The sequence below is a fragment of the Taudactylus pleione genome, unplaced genomic scaffold (genome assembly GCF_031769625.1).
Source record: "Taudactylus pleione unplaced genomic scaffold, aTauple2 ptg000012l, whole genome shotgun sequence".
Classification (NCBI taxonomy): domain Eukaryota; kingdom Metazoa; phylum Chordata; class Amphibia; order Anura; family Myobatrachidae; genus Taudactylus; species Taudactylus pleione.
Genome location: NW_028284415.1, coordinates 373,161 through 387,846, shown reverse-complemented (window position 1 = coordinate 387,846; position 14,686 = coordinate 373,161). Strand labels below are relative to the sequence as shown.

The 14,686-nt window shown below is 45.5% G+C and overlaps 1 protein-coding gene across 5 annotated transcripts in view; it reads left to right on the top strand.

The window, feature by feature from the left end:
- The window catches only part of BPTF (bromodomain PHD finger transcription factor), a 154,667-nt gene that overhangs the window by 119,898 nt on the left and 20,083 nt on the right, over positions 1-14,686 (top strand). For all 5 annotated transcript variants that reach the window (XM_088468524.1, XM_088468526.1, XM_088468529.1 and 2 more), the window contains exons 15-24: positions 2,930-3,058; positions 3,156-3,306; positions 3,505-3,628; positions 5,367-5,616; positions 6,130-6,276; positions 6,355-6,503; positions 7,115-7,244; positions 9,397-9,611; positions 9,724-9,949; positions 10,111-11,087. In XM_088468524.1, coding sequence (XP_088324650.1) covers positions 2,930-3,058; positions 3,156-3,306; positions 3,505-3,628; positions 5,367-5,616; positions 6,130-6,276; positions 6,355-6,503; positions 7,115-7,244; positions 9,397-9,611; positions 9,724-9,949; positions 10,111-11,087 — 2,498 coding nt within the window. The remainder of the gene's footprint in view (positions 1-2,929; positions 3,059-3,155; positions 3,307-3,504; positions 3,629-5,366; positions 5,617-6,129; positions 6,277-6,354; positions 6,504-7,114; positions 7,245-9,396; positions 9,612-9,723; positions 9,950-10,110; positions 11,088-14,686) is intronic.

Below are 14,686 nucleotides of genomic sequence, written 5' to 3'. Positions count from 1 at the left end.
TTGTGCTAGTAATCCAACTTTCAACCCCTAGGCCTACACTCCCTGCTAGTCTCGCTACATGAGTGGGTCAGGTTGCTAATATTCTGCCCGCTCAGGGGAACTTGCAGCCAGCTGATACAGAACCGCCTTGGGTTCAAACGTTTTTTCAGTCGGTTCAGGGTCTGACGCAGGTGTCTACTTCTGTCCAACAGATGGTAGACAAAGATCACCTGTCCAAGCGCAAGCATTCCAGATTCAAGGCAGTGAAATCCGCACTTTCAATTAAGATCACGGACCAAACCTCTAAGTCAGATGCCCTTGTATTTAAGCACCAAAAGATATCAGCAGTTGAGTTTCCTTATTTTGCTCAGCAAGTGGACCGCCTGGCGGAGGCGTGGTCGCACACCAGTAATCGTATCTTGATTTCTAAGCTCATTTCCACATTTATCCCCTTCCAGCTGCCAACAGAGCTAAATGGGTGTCACCACCTCCGACTGATGCATATGTGGCAAGGTTGGTTAGATCCTCTACCCTTCCCATCCCGATAACAGCCTCCCTAAAAGATACTACAGATAGAAAGCTGGAAGATTTACTTAAATCTATTTTCTCCAGTGCGGGGGCAATTGTCCGACTGGCCTGTGCCTTTGCTTGGGTCGCCAAGGCCTTGGGGAGCTTGGCTGATTCTTTGAAGGAAGGTCTTTGGTCTGGGGTTCACTGGACATGAGGCTGTCATTGACTTAGGTATCCTCGTTTCTAAGGTACTGTATCTGCATCAGCTTTCGCGTCCAGAAAAGCTATCTGGCTCCGTAATTGGCAAGCTGATGCAGGCTCCAAAAAAGCTCTGTGAGGTTCTGTTTAGGCCAGAGCTCGACAAGATTGTGGTTACGGTAGCGGCTTCCATATCTGCTTTCCTTCCCTCTGCGGCACACCTGTCACGACCCTCAAATTTTCGTTCCTTTCATCAACAAGGTAAGGCCAAGGGTCAGTCCTTCGCCAAATCTCACAGATCTTCCTCAAAGAGCTCTAAGACTAGAGGTAATAAGGCCTGATGTAATCGCCGTCCCCCTCCCAAGCAAGCAGATAAACCTGCTACATGACAATGCGGGCCTCCACCTGGGAGTACCCAACTTTTGCTTTTCTCCAATTCCTGGTTGATTCCCGGCAATGTCCCGGGGGGAGAGGTCGGGATTCTGACTGGTGTCGGGATTCCGGCGCCTGCATCACAACCACCGAGATGCCAACTACATATATCCCAGGGTCATGCCCAAACCTTCAGGGAACATCCTCCTGCCCAGTTTTTCACCACAGGTCTTCCGGTGGATCCTAAGAATGCAGAAGCACTACGGAACTCCATCAGCTCTCTTCTGGCCTCCCAGGTTATTATACCTGTTCCCCCCATCTCAGAGAGGTGTCGGATTTTATGCCAACCTGTTTCTGGTCCAGAAATCCCATGTACACCTCAAGTCTCAAGACAATAATTCAGTCAAGAGAATGACATCACTACTTAATGCAGTAGCTCCACTGCTCTCATTTGGATAAGGACCGACCTTTCTGGATTCAGGATTGGGTCAAACTCACCACCGGCACCAGTCTTTGGGGGTGGGGGGCGGTCACTTGAAATGAGGCCGGTCAATGTGCAATCCGGCAGCTACATAGACAATCTAGGCGGCACACGCAGTCGATGTGCCATGAAGGAGGTGCGACAGATTCTGCCGTGGGCAGACCATTACCTTCCAGCTCTGTCGGCAGTACACAATCCAGAAGTCCAAAATTGGGAAGCAGATTTTCTCAGCCGCCAGGACATTCTCCCAGCCCTCCTTTTGAGCCCTTTGATGCGGTGGATCGTTGTTTGCTTACGTGGCTGACAGTTTTCTTTCTAGCCATTGCGTCGGCCCATCAAGTTTCAGACTTGGGTGCTTTGTCCTGCAACCCCCCCCCCCCCCCTTCCTGATTCTGACTGGGCTGTCCTTCGTAGCTGCCTTCCATAGGTCGTTTTACATCAAGCGGGAAATTGTGGTTCCTGATTTGCGCCTACTGGGTTCTTCTACAGAGCAGGCCTCATTAGATATAGTGAGGGCCCACCGTATTTATGTCAACGGGACGAGGGATTTGCATTGTACAGATTCCCCCTTTGTCATGTATGACTTAACAAGTAGGGCTGGCCAGCTATCAAACAGACTTTTTCTCGTTGGCTTTGTTTGACTATCCGCCAGGCTTACACTTCGGTGGGTCTTCCTGCCCCAACTTCAGAAGGTGCACATTCCACCAGGGCTGTCGGTACTTCTTGGGCAGCTCAGCATGGCGCCTCTGCTGAACTACTTTGTAAGGCGGCCAAGTGGTTTTCTGCCCATACTTTCATTAAGTTCAATGGTTTTGATACCTTCACTTCTGCGGATACATGTTTTGGGAGTAGGGTTTTTGGCGCAGCACAGGAGCGCCCCAGCCCTTAGAGGGGCAGATTTGGAATGTCCTGGTATAATGCCTGTGTCCCCTATGGAGGAAAGAGAGAAGTGGATTTTTGTTCTTACCTGTAAAATCCTTTTTTCTGACTCCATGGGGGACACAGGACACCCTCCCTGAATGCACCTGGCTTGCAAGGTTTGCTTGCAGGATTTTCCTATATTGTTACCGGTTCCTCTTCTCGCCTCAGTTGTGTGTTGAGGTGTGTGTCCTCCATTTCTTGGGATTGTTAAGTTAACGTGGCCTCTAGTGCTGGGGGAGAGGTATAGGGGAGAGGGAGCCTGTACTGCTGGGAAAGAGAAGTTAACTGTTTTTTGCCCAGACTCCACTTCACCACCTATTCTCAGTATGTACGGACAAAAATCCACCCCCCCCCCCCTTTTTTTATTTTTAAACACAGTAGTTTTTCCACCATGAAAAAGGTTATAGACCTGTTTTTGTTTTTTCATTTTTTTTTTTTTAACATGAGTGGACACTTTTTATTTGGCAGAATCCTCTGAAACAGAGATCACTACTACTGAAATAATAAAGAGAAGAGATGTTGGCCCATATGGAATCCGCTCAGAGTATTGTATAAGGAAAATAATTTGCCCTATAGGCGTACCAGAAGCACCGAAGGGTAAGACAACAGTGTTGTACAACCCATTTATGAAACGTGTAGTTTTAGACCCTTTGCTGTTGCATAACTACTTTCAAGCTAAATTTTCCTCTTGTAGAAACTCCAACACCTCAGAGGAAGGGTCTTCGATCAAGTGCTCTTCGTCCCAAAAGACCAGAAACCCCCAAACAGACTGGTCCAATTATTCTTGAGACCTGGGTTGCAGAGGAAGAGTTGGATCTGTGGGAGATCAAGTGTTTTTCAGAAAGGTATTTTATTTATTTTTAAAAACCCTACCTTGTATTGGTTCTGTTTCACTATAAATTATTCTTATGTTGTCCTGCTGATCTGTGATATATTTACTGACCTAGTTCTGCCATTTCTTTTTCACTATCCTCCAGACTTCTCTCTTCTTTTCTGGCATCATTCCACCTAGTTTCACTGTTTTTCTTTCCTCCTTTTTCTAGGGTGGAGAAAGAGAAGGTCCAAGCTGGGGAGCAGCATGCTAAGGGTAGTGACCTGAAGAAGGGAGAAGATGGGAAGTCTCAGGTGGAGGCTCAGTTGAAGCAGCAGCGTCTAACAGCTCAGCAGGTGGGTGAAAGCATTAATTGTCATAATTTTCCAGCACACAATATGTACTTAAAATCTAAATTTTTTTAGATTGTTTTTTGGGGGGAGGAGGGGAAGTTAGTCGGTGATGTATTTTCCTGTGAAATTAAACGTTTACCTCCTCTCCACTATAACCTCCCGGTGCTGATCTTCAGTTCGTTTTTTCAGGTCCTTGTATAGGAGGTGAAATCAGGGCTTTGCACCCTAGTTAATTTTTTTCCCTCTTGTCTTTTTAATGTTGCGCTTCCTTCCGCTGACGTCTGTGGTGCATTGCTGGCACAATCCTGGTAGATAGCTCCGGCTATCTCCGTCAACTGCTCCCAGTATGGGATCCTGTTGGCCTCCACGTATGTCCTCCATTATGGGTAATGTGAACTCTGGCTGCTTGGGGTTAGGAGGGAATTTTTACTGCTGCAGCTGATCTGCCCGCAGACACCACAGTGCCAGGGGAATGGATGGCTAATTGGCATGAACATTTAACAGTGGCACAAGTTTATTTTTTTTTTTATTTTTATTTTTTTAATACTACCTTGATAGGTTTAACCTACTCTGTACATGGATTCCCCATATTCTTAGGTGAGTGGGACCATCTCTGTTTCATGGAAGTGCTCCATCTATTCCGATTCACTTGATCTATTATGATATCCTTAGGGTGTTGAGCGCTATTTTGGTAGCTTACCCTTTTATAGAGAACAACATAATAATCTAATATCTTCCAATTGCACACCATTGGGTGTTATAGTTTCCTCCACTGGTGTTTTTTGGGGAAATGTGTAGTTAACTGTAGCACCACATTGTTGATTACTTTGGCTGAATGCCTCCTTACAGCTTATTTTTGTATAGTAGCTGACAGGACATTTGATGACTGTTGGGGAATGTATTAATATCTTTTTAATTGAACTTGCTTGTCAATTGGACATAGCAGGGTCATATTAGTAATGTAGTTTATGATCTTAAGTAACACATTCAGGGGCAGATGTACTAAGCCTTGAAGAAGTAACTCATTCAGGGGCAGATGTACTAAGCCTTGAACAGTGATAAAGTGGAGAGAGCGATAAACTGCCAACCAATCAGCTCCTAACTGTCATCTTTCAAACACAGCCTGTATCTTGGCAGTTAAGAGCTGATTGGCTGCTACTTTATCTCTCCAACTTATGGAGATAATGGAGATCAGCCTGTTTATTTACTCTAGTTGACTGTGGTAGCAACTGTATGTGTTCGCCCCATGCCCTTACATTTCCAGAGGGCTGGTACCACTGAGTCTGAGCGGGGGAATCCCTTCTGACGTCCAAGGCTTTGTCTCCAGCAACTATTGCCTCATCCAAGCTGAATAAGAGTCAGGGATTTGGAGGTTTGGTGTAGTAATGCAGCACTAGCTAATAGTGCTCTCTGAACTGCTGTGGCGTTTTGCCTTCTGGAGCTTTCAGGAGGCCGTGTGCCTTCCCGTTTTATCAGAGCCCATCAGGTGCTACTCAAGTTCTCGTACCTTTACCTGGGATCCACAAGCATATTAGTAAAACGTCACTGTACTCTCCCCGTAAACCACTAGGAGAGAAAATATTCAGCTCTACCACACTCCAGTGCCCAGGTCGGGGTTGCTGCATTACAATGTGAAAATATTGACATTTTCTAAATATGCATACATGTGATTTGTGGTGTTTGTATTTATGTCCTACAAATCCCTAGCTGTTATCTAATTTACAATGATCTGTGATCTTAGAAACGATTGGAACAGCAAAAACTGCCATTGATATGCAGTACTGCAAGCACAGCCCCAACTAACAGCACTTTGACCCAACTTTCCACTCCGCACAAAGTGATGATGGGATCCTTATCCAACCCGGTTACTTCTGGAGCAAAGGTAGTTCTTGCAACAAAGGTCGCTTCTCCTGCCACAGTATCATTCCAGCAGAACAAGAACTTCCACCAGACTTTTGCTACGTGGGTGAAGCAAGGACAAACTACAACAGGTAAATGGGATTAATTTGATACGAGGTATTCATGCTCTGAATGGACTGGTGCTGAAACTATAACACATGATAGTGCAGAAGGAGAGACTGATCAGGACTCTAATAACAGCTATGTGTTCTGCTATCAATTCAAAAAATTTAAAGCTTGAGAGAACAGTTTAAATTAGGGATGTGCAGGCTCGGATAGGTTCGAGTTTGCACGTTGAGTTCGGATTTTTCCCTCCAAAAAAACGGAACTCAGAAAGAGGCAAAACGTCATCTTACATGGACGAACATCATCATTCCTGGACAAAAGTCCAGGAATGATGATGTTCGTCCATGTAAGATGACGTTTTGCCTCTTTCTGAGTTCCGTTTTTTTGGAGGGAAAAATCCGAACTCAACGTGCAAACTCGAACCTATCCGAGCCTGCACATCCCTAGTTTAAATACAGTTTAGCTGGAGAATGTATTGGTTTGTTATGTACTAATTGTACAATGAGGCAGTTAACTAGATTGGATGCATTGTTTTGTAGCTTCGAGTACAGATATCTCATGCACCTCAGGTCCAACCTTCCAGATAAGCGGAAATCCAGTGTCTGTGTCAGGGAAAGTCCTCACCACGCTGCCTCTGCCGGCCAATAGCAAAATAGTAACTCTGAACGTGCCATCAACACAGGGAGGTAGGGATTGAGTCTGTAGTGGTGGTTGACCATTCTTTGTGTCCGTCTTGTCCTGAGACGTTTTCTCTGTCCACTAAGGTGTTGTCCAGATGCAGCAGAAAGTGCTGGGAATAATCCCATCCAGCACGGGAGTTCAACAAACCTTTACAACGTTCCAGCCTCGTACAGCAACGGTCTCCATCCGGCCCAATCTAGGAACTACGGGTACCACGGGCACCACCCAGCAGGTATGTCCTGCTGCCCTATAACTAAACACAGAAAGATACAGAAATTTATAGTGAGTTATATACCCAGCGACTGCCTATTGTTAGAGAACCAGTCAGCTACAGAATGGAGGCAGCCATGTTGTGGAGTGAACCAATATTCATAAAAAAGCCATATAGCACTGTACCTATTATATTAACTGATGATGAAGTGCCTCAGTGTTGGCAGGGGTTACTTGTGAGTTGATAAGCTGTGTGTTAATAAATTTGGGTCCAGCCTGCAATATGGCTGCCTGTACCCAATGTAATGACAGGTGCACGTTTTGTTTCACCCATATGTCAATACAGATGTTTGTTTGAATAGCTGTCTTTTCACAATTGATTTTTCTTTTTTTCATCCTGTTGCCCCTGAGCTGTTAAGAATATTTCCCATAGGACACTATTAAACCCTTTTATTTAGAACATGGCTAAATAGATTGCATTTTCATTAATTACCATATAAAGACAAAAGTAAAAAGTTAACAAAAAGATAGGAAAGAAAAGGGTTGATGTGAGATTTAGTTTGCAGCATGAAATGAGGTTGGATTGCAGTATCTCTTAACAGACTAACCATACACAGTCTTGTCATTCTGTAGGTAATCACTGCAGGAGCACAGATTAGACCCGGAATGACTGTCATCAGGACCCCATCCCTCCAGCAGTCCCCTCTAGGAAAGCCCATCATGCGGACCCCACTTGTGGTACAACAAGGAATTCTCCAGTCAGGTATTTTTATTTCACTTTTCTCTAATCATTTTATGCTTTATAATAGGCTATTTTTTATTTCCATCTCCATTGTACAGTTTTGTAACTGAGTGTTCAGAAATTCTGGTTCAGTTATCTGTGTTTATACAGTGCATCCGGAAAGTATTCACAGCACTTCACTTTTTCCACATTTTGTTATGTTACAGCCTTATTCCAAAATTGAATAAAATTCATTTTTGTCCTCAAAATTCTACACACAATACCCCATAATGACAATGTGTAAAAAGGTGTTTTTTTTTTAGATTTTTGCAAATTTAATAAAAAAAAACAACTAAGAAATCACATGTACATAAGTATTCAAAACCTTTGCTCAATATTTTGTTGATGCACCTTTGGTAGCAATTACAGCCTCAAGTCTTTTTGAATATGATACCACAAGCTTGGCACACCTATCTTTGGGCAGTTTCGCCCATTCCTCTGTGCAGCACCTCTCAACATCAAGTTGGATGGGAAGCGTCGGTTCACAGCCGTTTTCAGATCTCTCCAGAGATGTTCAATCGGATTCAATTCTGGGCTCTGGCTAGGCAACTCATGGACATTCACAGAGTTGTCCTGAAGCCACTCCTTTGATATTTTGGCTGTGTGCTTAGGGTCGTTATCCTGCTGAAAGATGAACCGTCGCCCCAGTCTGAGGTCAAGAGCGCTCTGGATCAGGTTTTCATCCAGGATGTCTCATTCATCTTGCTGCATTCATCTTGTTCTCTATCCTGACTAGTCTCCCAGTTCCTGCCGCTGAAAAATATCCCTACAGCATGATGCTGCCACCACCATGCTTCACTGTAGGGATGGTATTGGCCTGGTGATGAGCGGTGTCTGGTTTCCTCCAAACATAACACCTGGCATTGACGCCAAAGAGTTCAATCTTTTGTTTCTCATGGTCTGAGAGTCCTTCAGGTGAATTTTGGCAAACTCCAGGTGGGCTGCCATGTGCTTTTTACTAAGGAGTGGCTTTTGTCTGGCCACTCTACCATACAGGCCTGATTGGTGGATTGCTGCAGAGATGGTTGTCCTTCTGGAAGGTTCTCCTCTCTCCACAGAGGAATGCTGTAGCTCTGACAGAGTGACCATCGGGTTCTTGGTCACCTCCCTGACTCTGGCCCTTCTCCCACGATCGCTCAGTTTAGACGGCCGGCCAACTCTAGGAAGAGTCCTGATGGTTCCGAACTTCCCCCATTTACGGATGATGGAGGCCACTGTGCTCATTGGGACCTTCAAAGCAGTAGATATTTTTCTGTACCCTTCCCCAGATTTGTGCCTCGAGACAATCCTGTCTCGGAGGTCTGCAGACAATTCCTTGGACTTCATGATTGGTTTGTGCTCTGATATGCACAGTCAAGTGTGGGACATTATATAGACAGGTGTATGCCTTTCAAAATCATGTCCAAACAACTGAATTTACCACAGGTAGACTCCAATTAAGCTGTAGGAACATCTCAAGGATGATCAGTGGAAACATGATGCACCTGAGTTCAATTTTGAGCTTCATGGCAAAGGATGTGAATTATTATTATTATGTATTTATATGACGCCACAAGTGTTCCGCAGCGCCTTACAAAGTACATAAACAAATTGTAGAAAAGCGACTTACAGAACAATACAATACGGGACCAGGACATGGATAATATATATTGCTACATTAGTGACCATAGCACCCAGATAATTAACAGAGCAAAGCAACCAAGTGTTAGGTGTCCTAGTGGTGAGTAAGAAGCAGATGAAACTAAAGTAGGGAGAAGCACAAGAGGGTAGAGGGCCCTGCTTGTAAGAGCTTACATTCTAAAAGGGAGGGGAAGACAAACAGGTTTGACACAGATGGGGTAGATGAATACTTATGTACATGTGATTTCTTTGGGTTTTTTTTTTTATTAAATTTGCAATAATCTCAAAAAAACGTTTTACACGTTGTCATTATGGGGTGTTGTGTGTAGAATTTTGAGGACAAAAATGAATTTATTCAATTTTGGAATAAGGCTGTAACATTACAAAATATGGAAAAAGTGAAGCGCTGTGAATACTTTCCGGATGCACTGTATGTTGTTTTTGCCTTGTTACTTTGTTGCCTACATCAGAATTTGATGTGTGAAGTTCAATAATTTCCTGCTTCCCTTTATAGGTCAGCCTCAGCAGGTCGTAACTCAGATTATCAGGGGTCAGCCTGTCACCACTACTATTCCCATTGGTACTACAGTTTCCAGTGGAGCGCATAAGATGGGCACATCGGTGCAGCACGCTCAGCCCCAAGCGACTACTGCACAAGCTAATAGACCACCTCAGCAGGGGCAGGTTAAACTAACTATGGCTCAACTCACACAGCTAACACAGCAGCAGGTAAGATATAGGCTACTTAGCCATCCAGCTCATGGAGACTGCAAAGAGTAACCCAATATCAATACTGATTCTTTCAGGATAAGCATGTAACTTTGTCTTTGTTTTCTTCTAGGGTGGCAACCAGAGCCTCACTGTTGTGGTCCAAGGTCAGGGTCAGACCACTGGGCAGTTACAGCTAATTCCACAAGGAGTGACTGTAATACCCAGTCCTGGCCAGCAATTAATGCAGGCTGCAATGCCAAATGGCACCATTCAGAGGTTCCTGTTTACGCCACTGCCCCCGGGGTCCACATCAGGTGCTTCAGCTGTGACTTCCACGCCTTCCACACCCACCCCAGGTATGTTTACTTTATACCTGCTTATCTCAGTGCAGATGAATGTGTGCCCCTTCACTACTTGGAGACAGAATAAAACTTTTTTTTTTAAATGGTCAATCATGCTGTATTTATAAATTCCTTTTTCTGAAATGATTACTCATTCTGTATCCATACACATACAGTGTCTGCAGCATCTGATCAGAGGTCTGCATCTCAGAGTCATGTTCAGAATAGTCAGTCAACACCTCCTCCACTTGCTCCATCTTCTCAGCTGCCGATATCAGCCCAGTCTCTGTCCACAGACCAGGTCACAGCTCCTCCTGCTTTACCACCCCAGGCTTCTGATCAGCTTCAATCCGCATCTCATGATCAACCGCAACAGTTACAGACATCTCAGTCACAATCTGCTGTGCCATCCGATGACAGCCAGCAGAAACAGCATCTAAAGGCACCGTCCAGCACAGACCAGCTGAAACCGGACACACTGCAACATTGTCAAGCGACATTACCTGTCCAAACCCTAGTGTCATCTGATACAAAGACTTCGACTTCTCAAGTTACTGTCCAGACCCACGTACCCGAAGTCACTGTCCAGGTGCCATCACAGTCTTCTGTACAAGTTCAACCACGGCTTATAAGCCGACCCCAGGTTCAAACCTTGTCATCCGCCCCAAGCCAAACACAACCTTCGCTTCAGGTGGCACTGCCTGCCTTCCATATTCAGTCACCATTGCAACAGCCACTTCATTCAGCTACCCAGCCAAAGTCTCAGCCCCACATCCAGCCAGCTAACCAAGTGATGGTGCAATCCCCACCCCGTGCCCAACTCCAGATTCAGGCCACTCAGGCACAGGTCATCACGATGCCCCAGCTTCACCAGCAGGTGCAGGTCCTTTCTCATCTCCCGTCACAAGTTGTGGCTCAAATTCAGCAAGGTGGCATTCCCCAGCAAATAAAACTACAGATACCATTCCAGATCCAACCGGCAGGAACAACACAGACACACCAGATCCAGAATGTGGTTACAGTGCAAGCATCTAGTGTCCAGGAGCACCTGCAGCTGGTAAAGCAGATGCAGGAACAGAAAAAGAAACAACAAGAAGTGAAGCGAGAACAGGCTCTCCAGGGCACAAATCAGAGTGAGATCATTCAGAAGCAGGTGAGGAACCAGCAATGGTCTTTTCAGCTTGTTGAGTTTGGCTTTCCTATAGCAGTGATATTTTAATTAAAGTTTTTGTCTCTAGTTTTAAAATGCAATGATTAATCTGGGCAAATTACGGAAGCTGTGTTTATATTTTCTGGGATTTAGGAATCCAGTGAGGAAGTAACAAGCAGCGGCCTTTCATGTTTAAAACCTCTTTTACAATTAAGTTACATAACTATTATATGTACAAAAGAGTGCTACCTCTTCTGTACATATTTCACGACCAATGTTCCATCCAAAACTAATTTTAAAGTGATTAATTCTGTAACTTGTAACTCATATATATCTGCAGCCCAGGTTAGCCCAATCCTTGACTCTTGTCCAGTTTCGGATAGGCCGTCTTATAACTCTGACAGACCTTTGTGATTGGAATGTGAGAAATTGGAATCAGGATTCAAGAGATTAATGTTTTAAATGGAGAGGAACTTATTAGTGCTTAAAGAAATTAGTAGACCATTAGAGGTTTTTCTCTACCAGCATAATGTGTGAATTTAATAGCAGGTGTTGCCAGTGCAGTAAAAAAAGAAGTGAAGGTTCTTCTCCTCTCCCTCTCTATCAGTAGCTATTTCAGCCTCTTTAAGATTGTTTATTTTGTATTACTATGAGATGGTTAGGAGTGGGCACCCAGGACCTCATTCCTGGCCGCTCGCTAAGCTGTGGGTGACCACCGACAACTTTAGCGAGCGGCCAGGTGATGGTTGCGACCATCGGGCTTGCGACGAGACCCTTGTGGTAGGGTCTTGTCTGCCGCAAGCCCCAGTGAGCTTCCTGCTCTAATAGAGCAGGAAGCTCACTACTGACAATACGAGTACTGTCAGTAGGGCCGCCCACAAACGTTTGTCCTGATGATGTCCCCTTGCTTTCATTGTTGTGTTGAGAGCAGTAGACTTATTCAATGCTTTGACAGGTATAAAAAAAACTGGTCATCTTCCTGGAAATTAAAGAAGCCTAAGATGCAAGTTTGTGTTTCTTTGATTTAATATTGACCATAATGTCAGACCTCCCACCATGGTCAAATGAAAACACAACACTGCTCATTGAGCATAACACAGTTTAATTGTCAATTTAAAAAACAAAATGTAAATGGGATTAAACCCAAGGCACAAATAACCAAGCAGCCACTTCTATACACTAAGGACCACTAAACCCTCACAATAAACGGTGAATATACAAACAAATACAAGAAAAGGGCGCTCAGCGGTGTTCTAGATGGATTAGGTTATTCAAATTGTTTCTGACTAATGTCCAAATTTTCCGCTATGGATTAAATGGACTTACTCTCTTCCTGTTCAATTTCAAATTTTCAGTGGAGTAGCGGTGTTCGCATAAAAAAGAAAAAACAAGAGATATGGTAAGAACTTACCTTTGTTATCTCTGTTTCTACGAAGTCCATAGGGTCCACAGGGTTGACCTTGGGGTATAGGTTGGGAACCAAATCCGGGCACCACGCAGTTAAAGCTTTTAGCTCCCAGGATGCACTGGGTCCACTCTCCCTATAACCCCACCCCCAAGCCAGAGGCACCTCAGTTTGTAAGTAGCCAAAGGCCGGAGGAGGAGAGAAAAAGAGAGAGAAAACTGGAACACTCAATAACCATACTCACCGAAATGGGAGACGGAAAACCGGTGACCAGCCACACAGCCCATATGAAGCCAGGTGCGTCAGGGCGGGCGCCCTGTGGACCCTATGGACTTCGTAGAAACAGAGATAACAAAGGTAAGTTCTTACCATATCTCTTGTTTTCTACTTCAGGGTCCATAGGGGGTCCACAGGGTTGACCTTGGGGATGTCCCAAAGCAGTTCAACCAAGGGTGGGGACGCTCCTGTGCTGAGAGGAGAATCCGTCGCCAAAAAGGAAGCATCCTGAGAGGCAAAGGAAACCAATGCCTAGAACCTTAAAAAGGTGTGGACAGAAGACCACGTGGCCACCTAGTAAGGCAAAACAGCCGAGGCGCCACAGCGAGCCGCACACGAGGGTCACATGGCCCGAGAAAAAACAAGCATCAACAACAGGAAGGCCTACCCATGGGTAGGCCCCTGAGGAAGACCTACGAGGCCATCCAAGTCAACATTTGGTTATAGGCCGGCCATCCTTTCCTGTTAAAACCAGAAATTTCAGACCACCAATAAGGAGTCCGATTTCCGTCAGGAACCTGAACGGATCACATAAATCCACAGAGGCCGGACCACAGTCAATGAGGCCACACCAGCCGAGAGGACTGGGGACTGAATGGCCTCACCATAAGTTCCAGAATAATATGGAACCTGAAAACCACTAAGAAGAAATACAGGGCGAGAGCAACTCCCACCCTGACATGATGCCCTCCAGAAGAGGGAGCCACATGAGAACGCTCCCAATTCAGACACTCTCCTGGTTGATATAAACACCCTGAGAGAAAGAGAGAGCCTAAGCAATAGACCATGTAATGGCTATCACAACCAGCGGTTCCATTGACTGTCCCCGGAGGTAACGAAGAACCACTACTTACTCCCAAGGAGTCCCTAGGGAGGACAAATGGAGGCATAATCAAGAAAACACTCCAAAGGATGAACTGGATACCAGAGTGAAGCAATTCCATATCTTAACCATACTGACAGTGTAGAGATCCGCACTGTCAGGAAGACCAGGCCAAGTGTGAAACCCAAGCCAGCCGGAAGGAATGCCAGAATATCTGGAAATCCTGGACACCGGAGGATTGTATCGACAGGTACAATACCATAAGATTTATGGCTGCCACAGTTTGTGGTAGGTCCCAGCAAAAGCTGATCCATGTGCTCTAATCATTCCAACGATGACAAAGCCAGGGAAGCCGTAAGACCACTGTAAGGACACAGTCAAAGACAAACGACCCAGGTCCAAGGCAAAACCAAGGACCCTGAGACAACAGGTCCGGGCAGTGAAGCATCAGGGATGGAGTATCGATGTAGAGACTCCGAAGATCCAAGTACCCCTGACATCTGGGGCAATCAGGAGCCACCAGCAGGAAAGCATCTCCGTCTCGATTGAAAACACTTCCAAAGACCTCGAGGAAGAAGGGAGACCGGAGAACACAGGTACACAAAGTGGAAGGACCACTTCACCGACAAAGAGTCGCTGAAGTTTGCTTCAGAATCCCCAGAGCTGAACTGTAACACCATAGTGTGATAAAGTCAGAAGGCCATGAGGGTCACCTCAGGGGGGCCCCCCCTGCTCACCAGGAGATGAAACCTCTCTTGGGGAAGAGACTAGTCCCCGGGATGCACGTCGTGACGGCTGAGGACTCCCGCTTCCCAATGGAGAGCTCCTGAAATGAACGCTGCCGAGATGGTCGGGAGGAGACCCTCGGACTATGTCCGAATATGTGACATACCTGTCATTGCCACCCAACGAACAGTGTTGCTAAAAAGGAAGCCACTGTCCTGACCCTGTCGGACTGAACCTTTTCAGGTTCACCGGGAAACAAGAGTTATGCCAGAGTAAGTTAATTGACAGGGTGGAATCGACAGACGTCCAACTGCACTGAAAAGGATTCGGTCCAGACACTGTCCCTAGCAAAGAAAACCCTGGACGAGATGG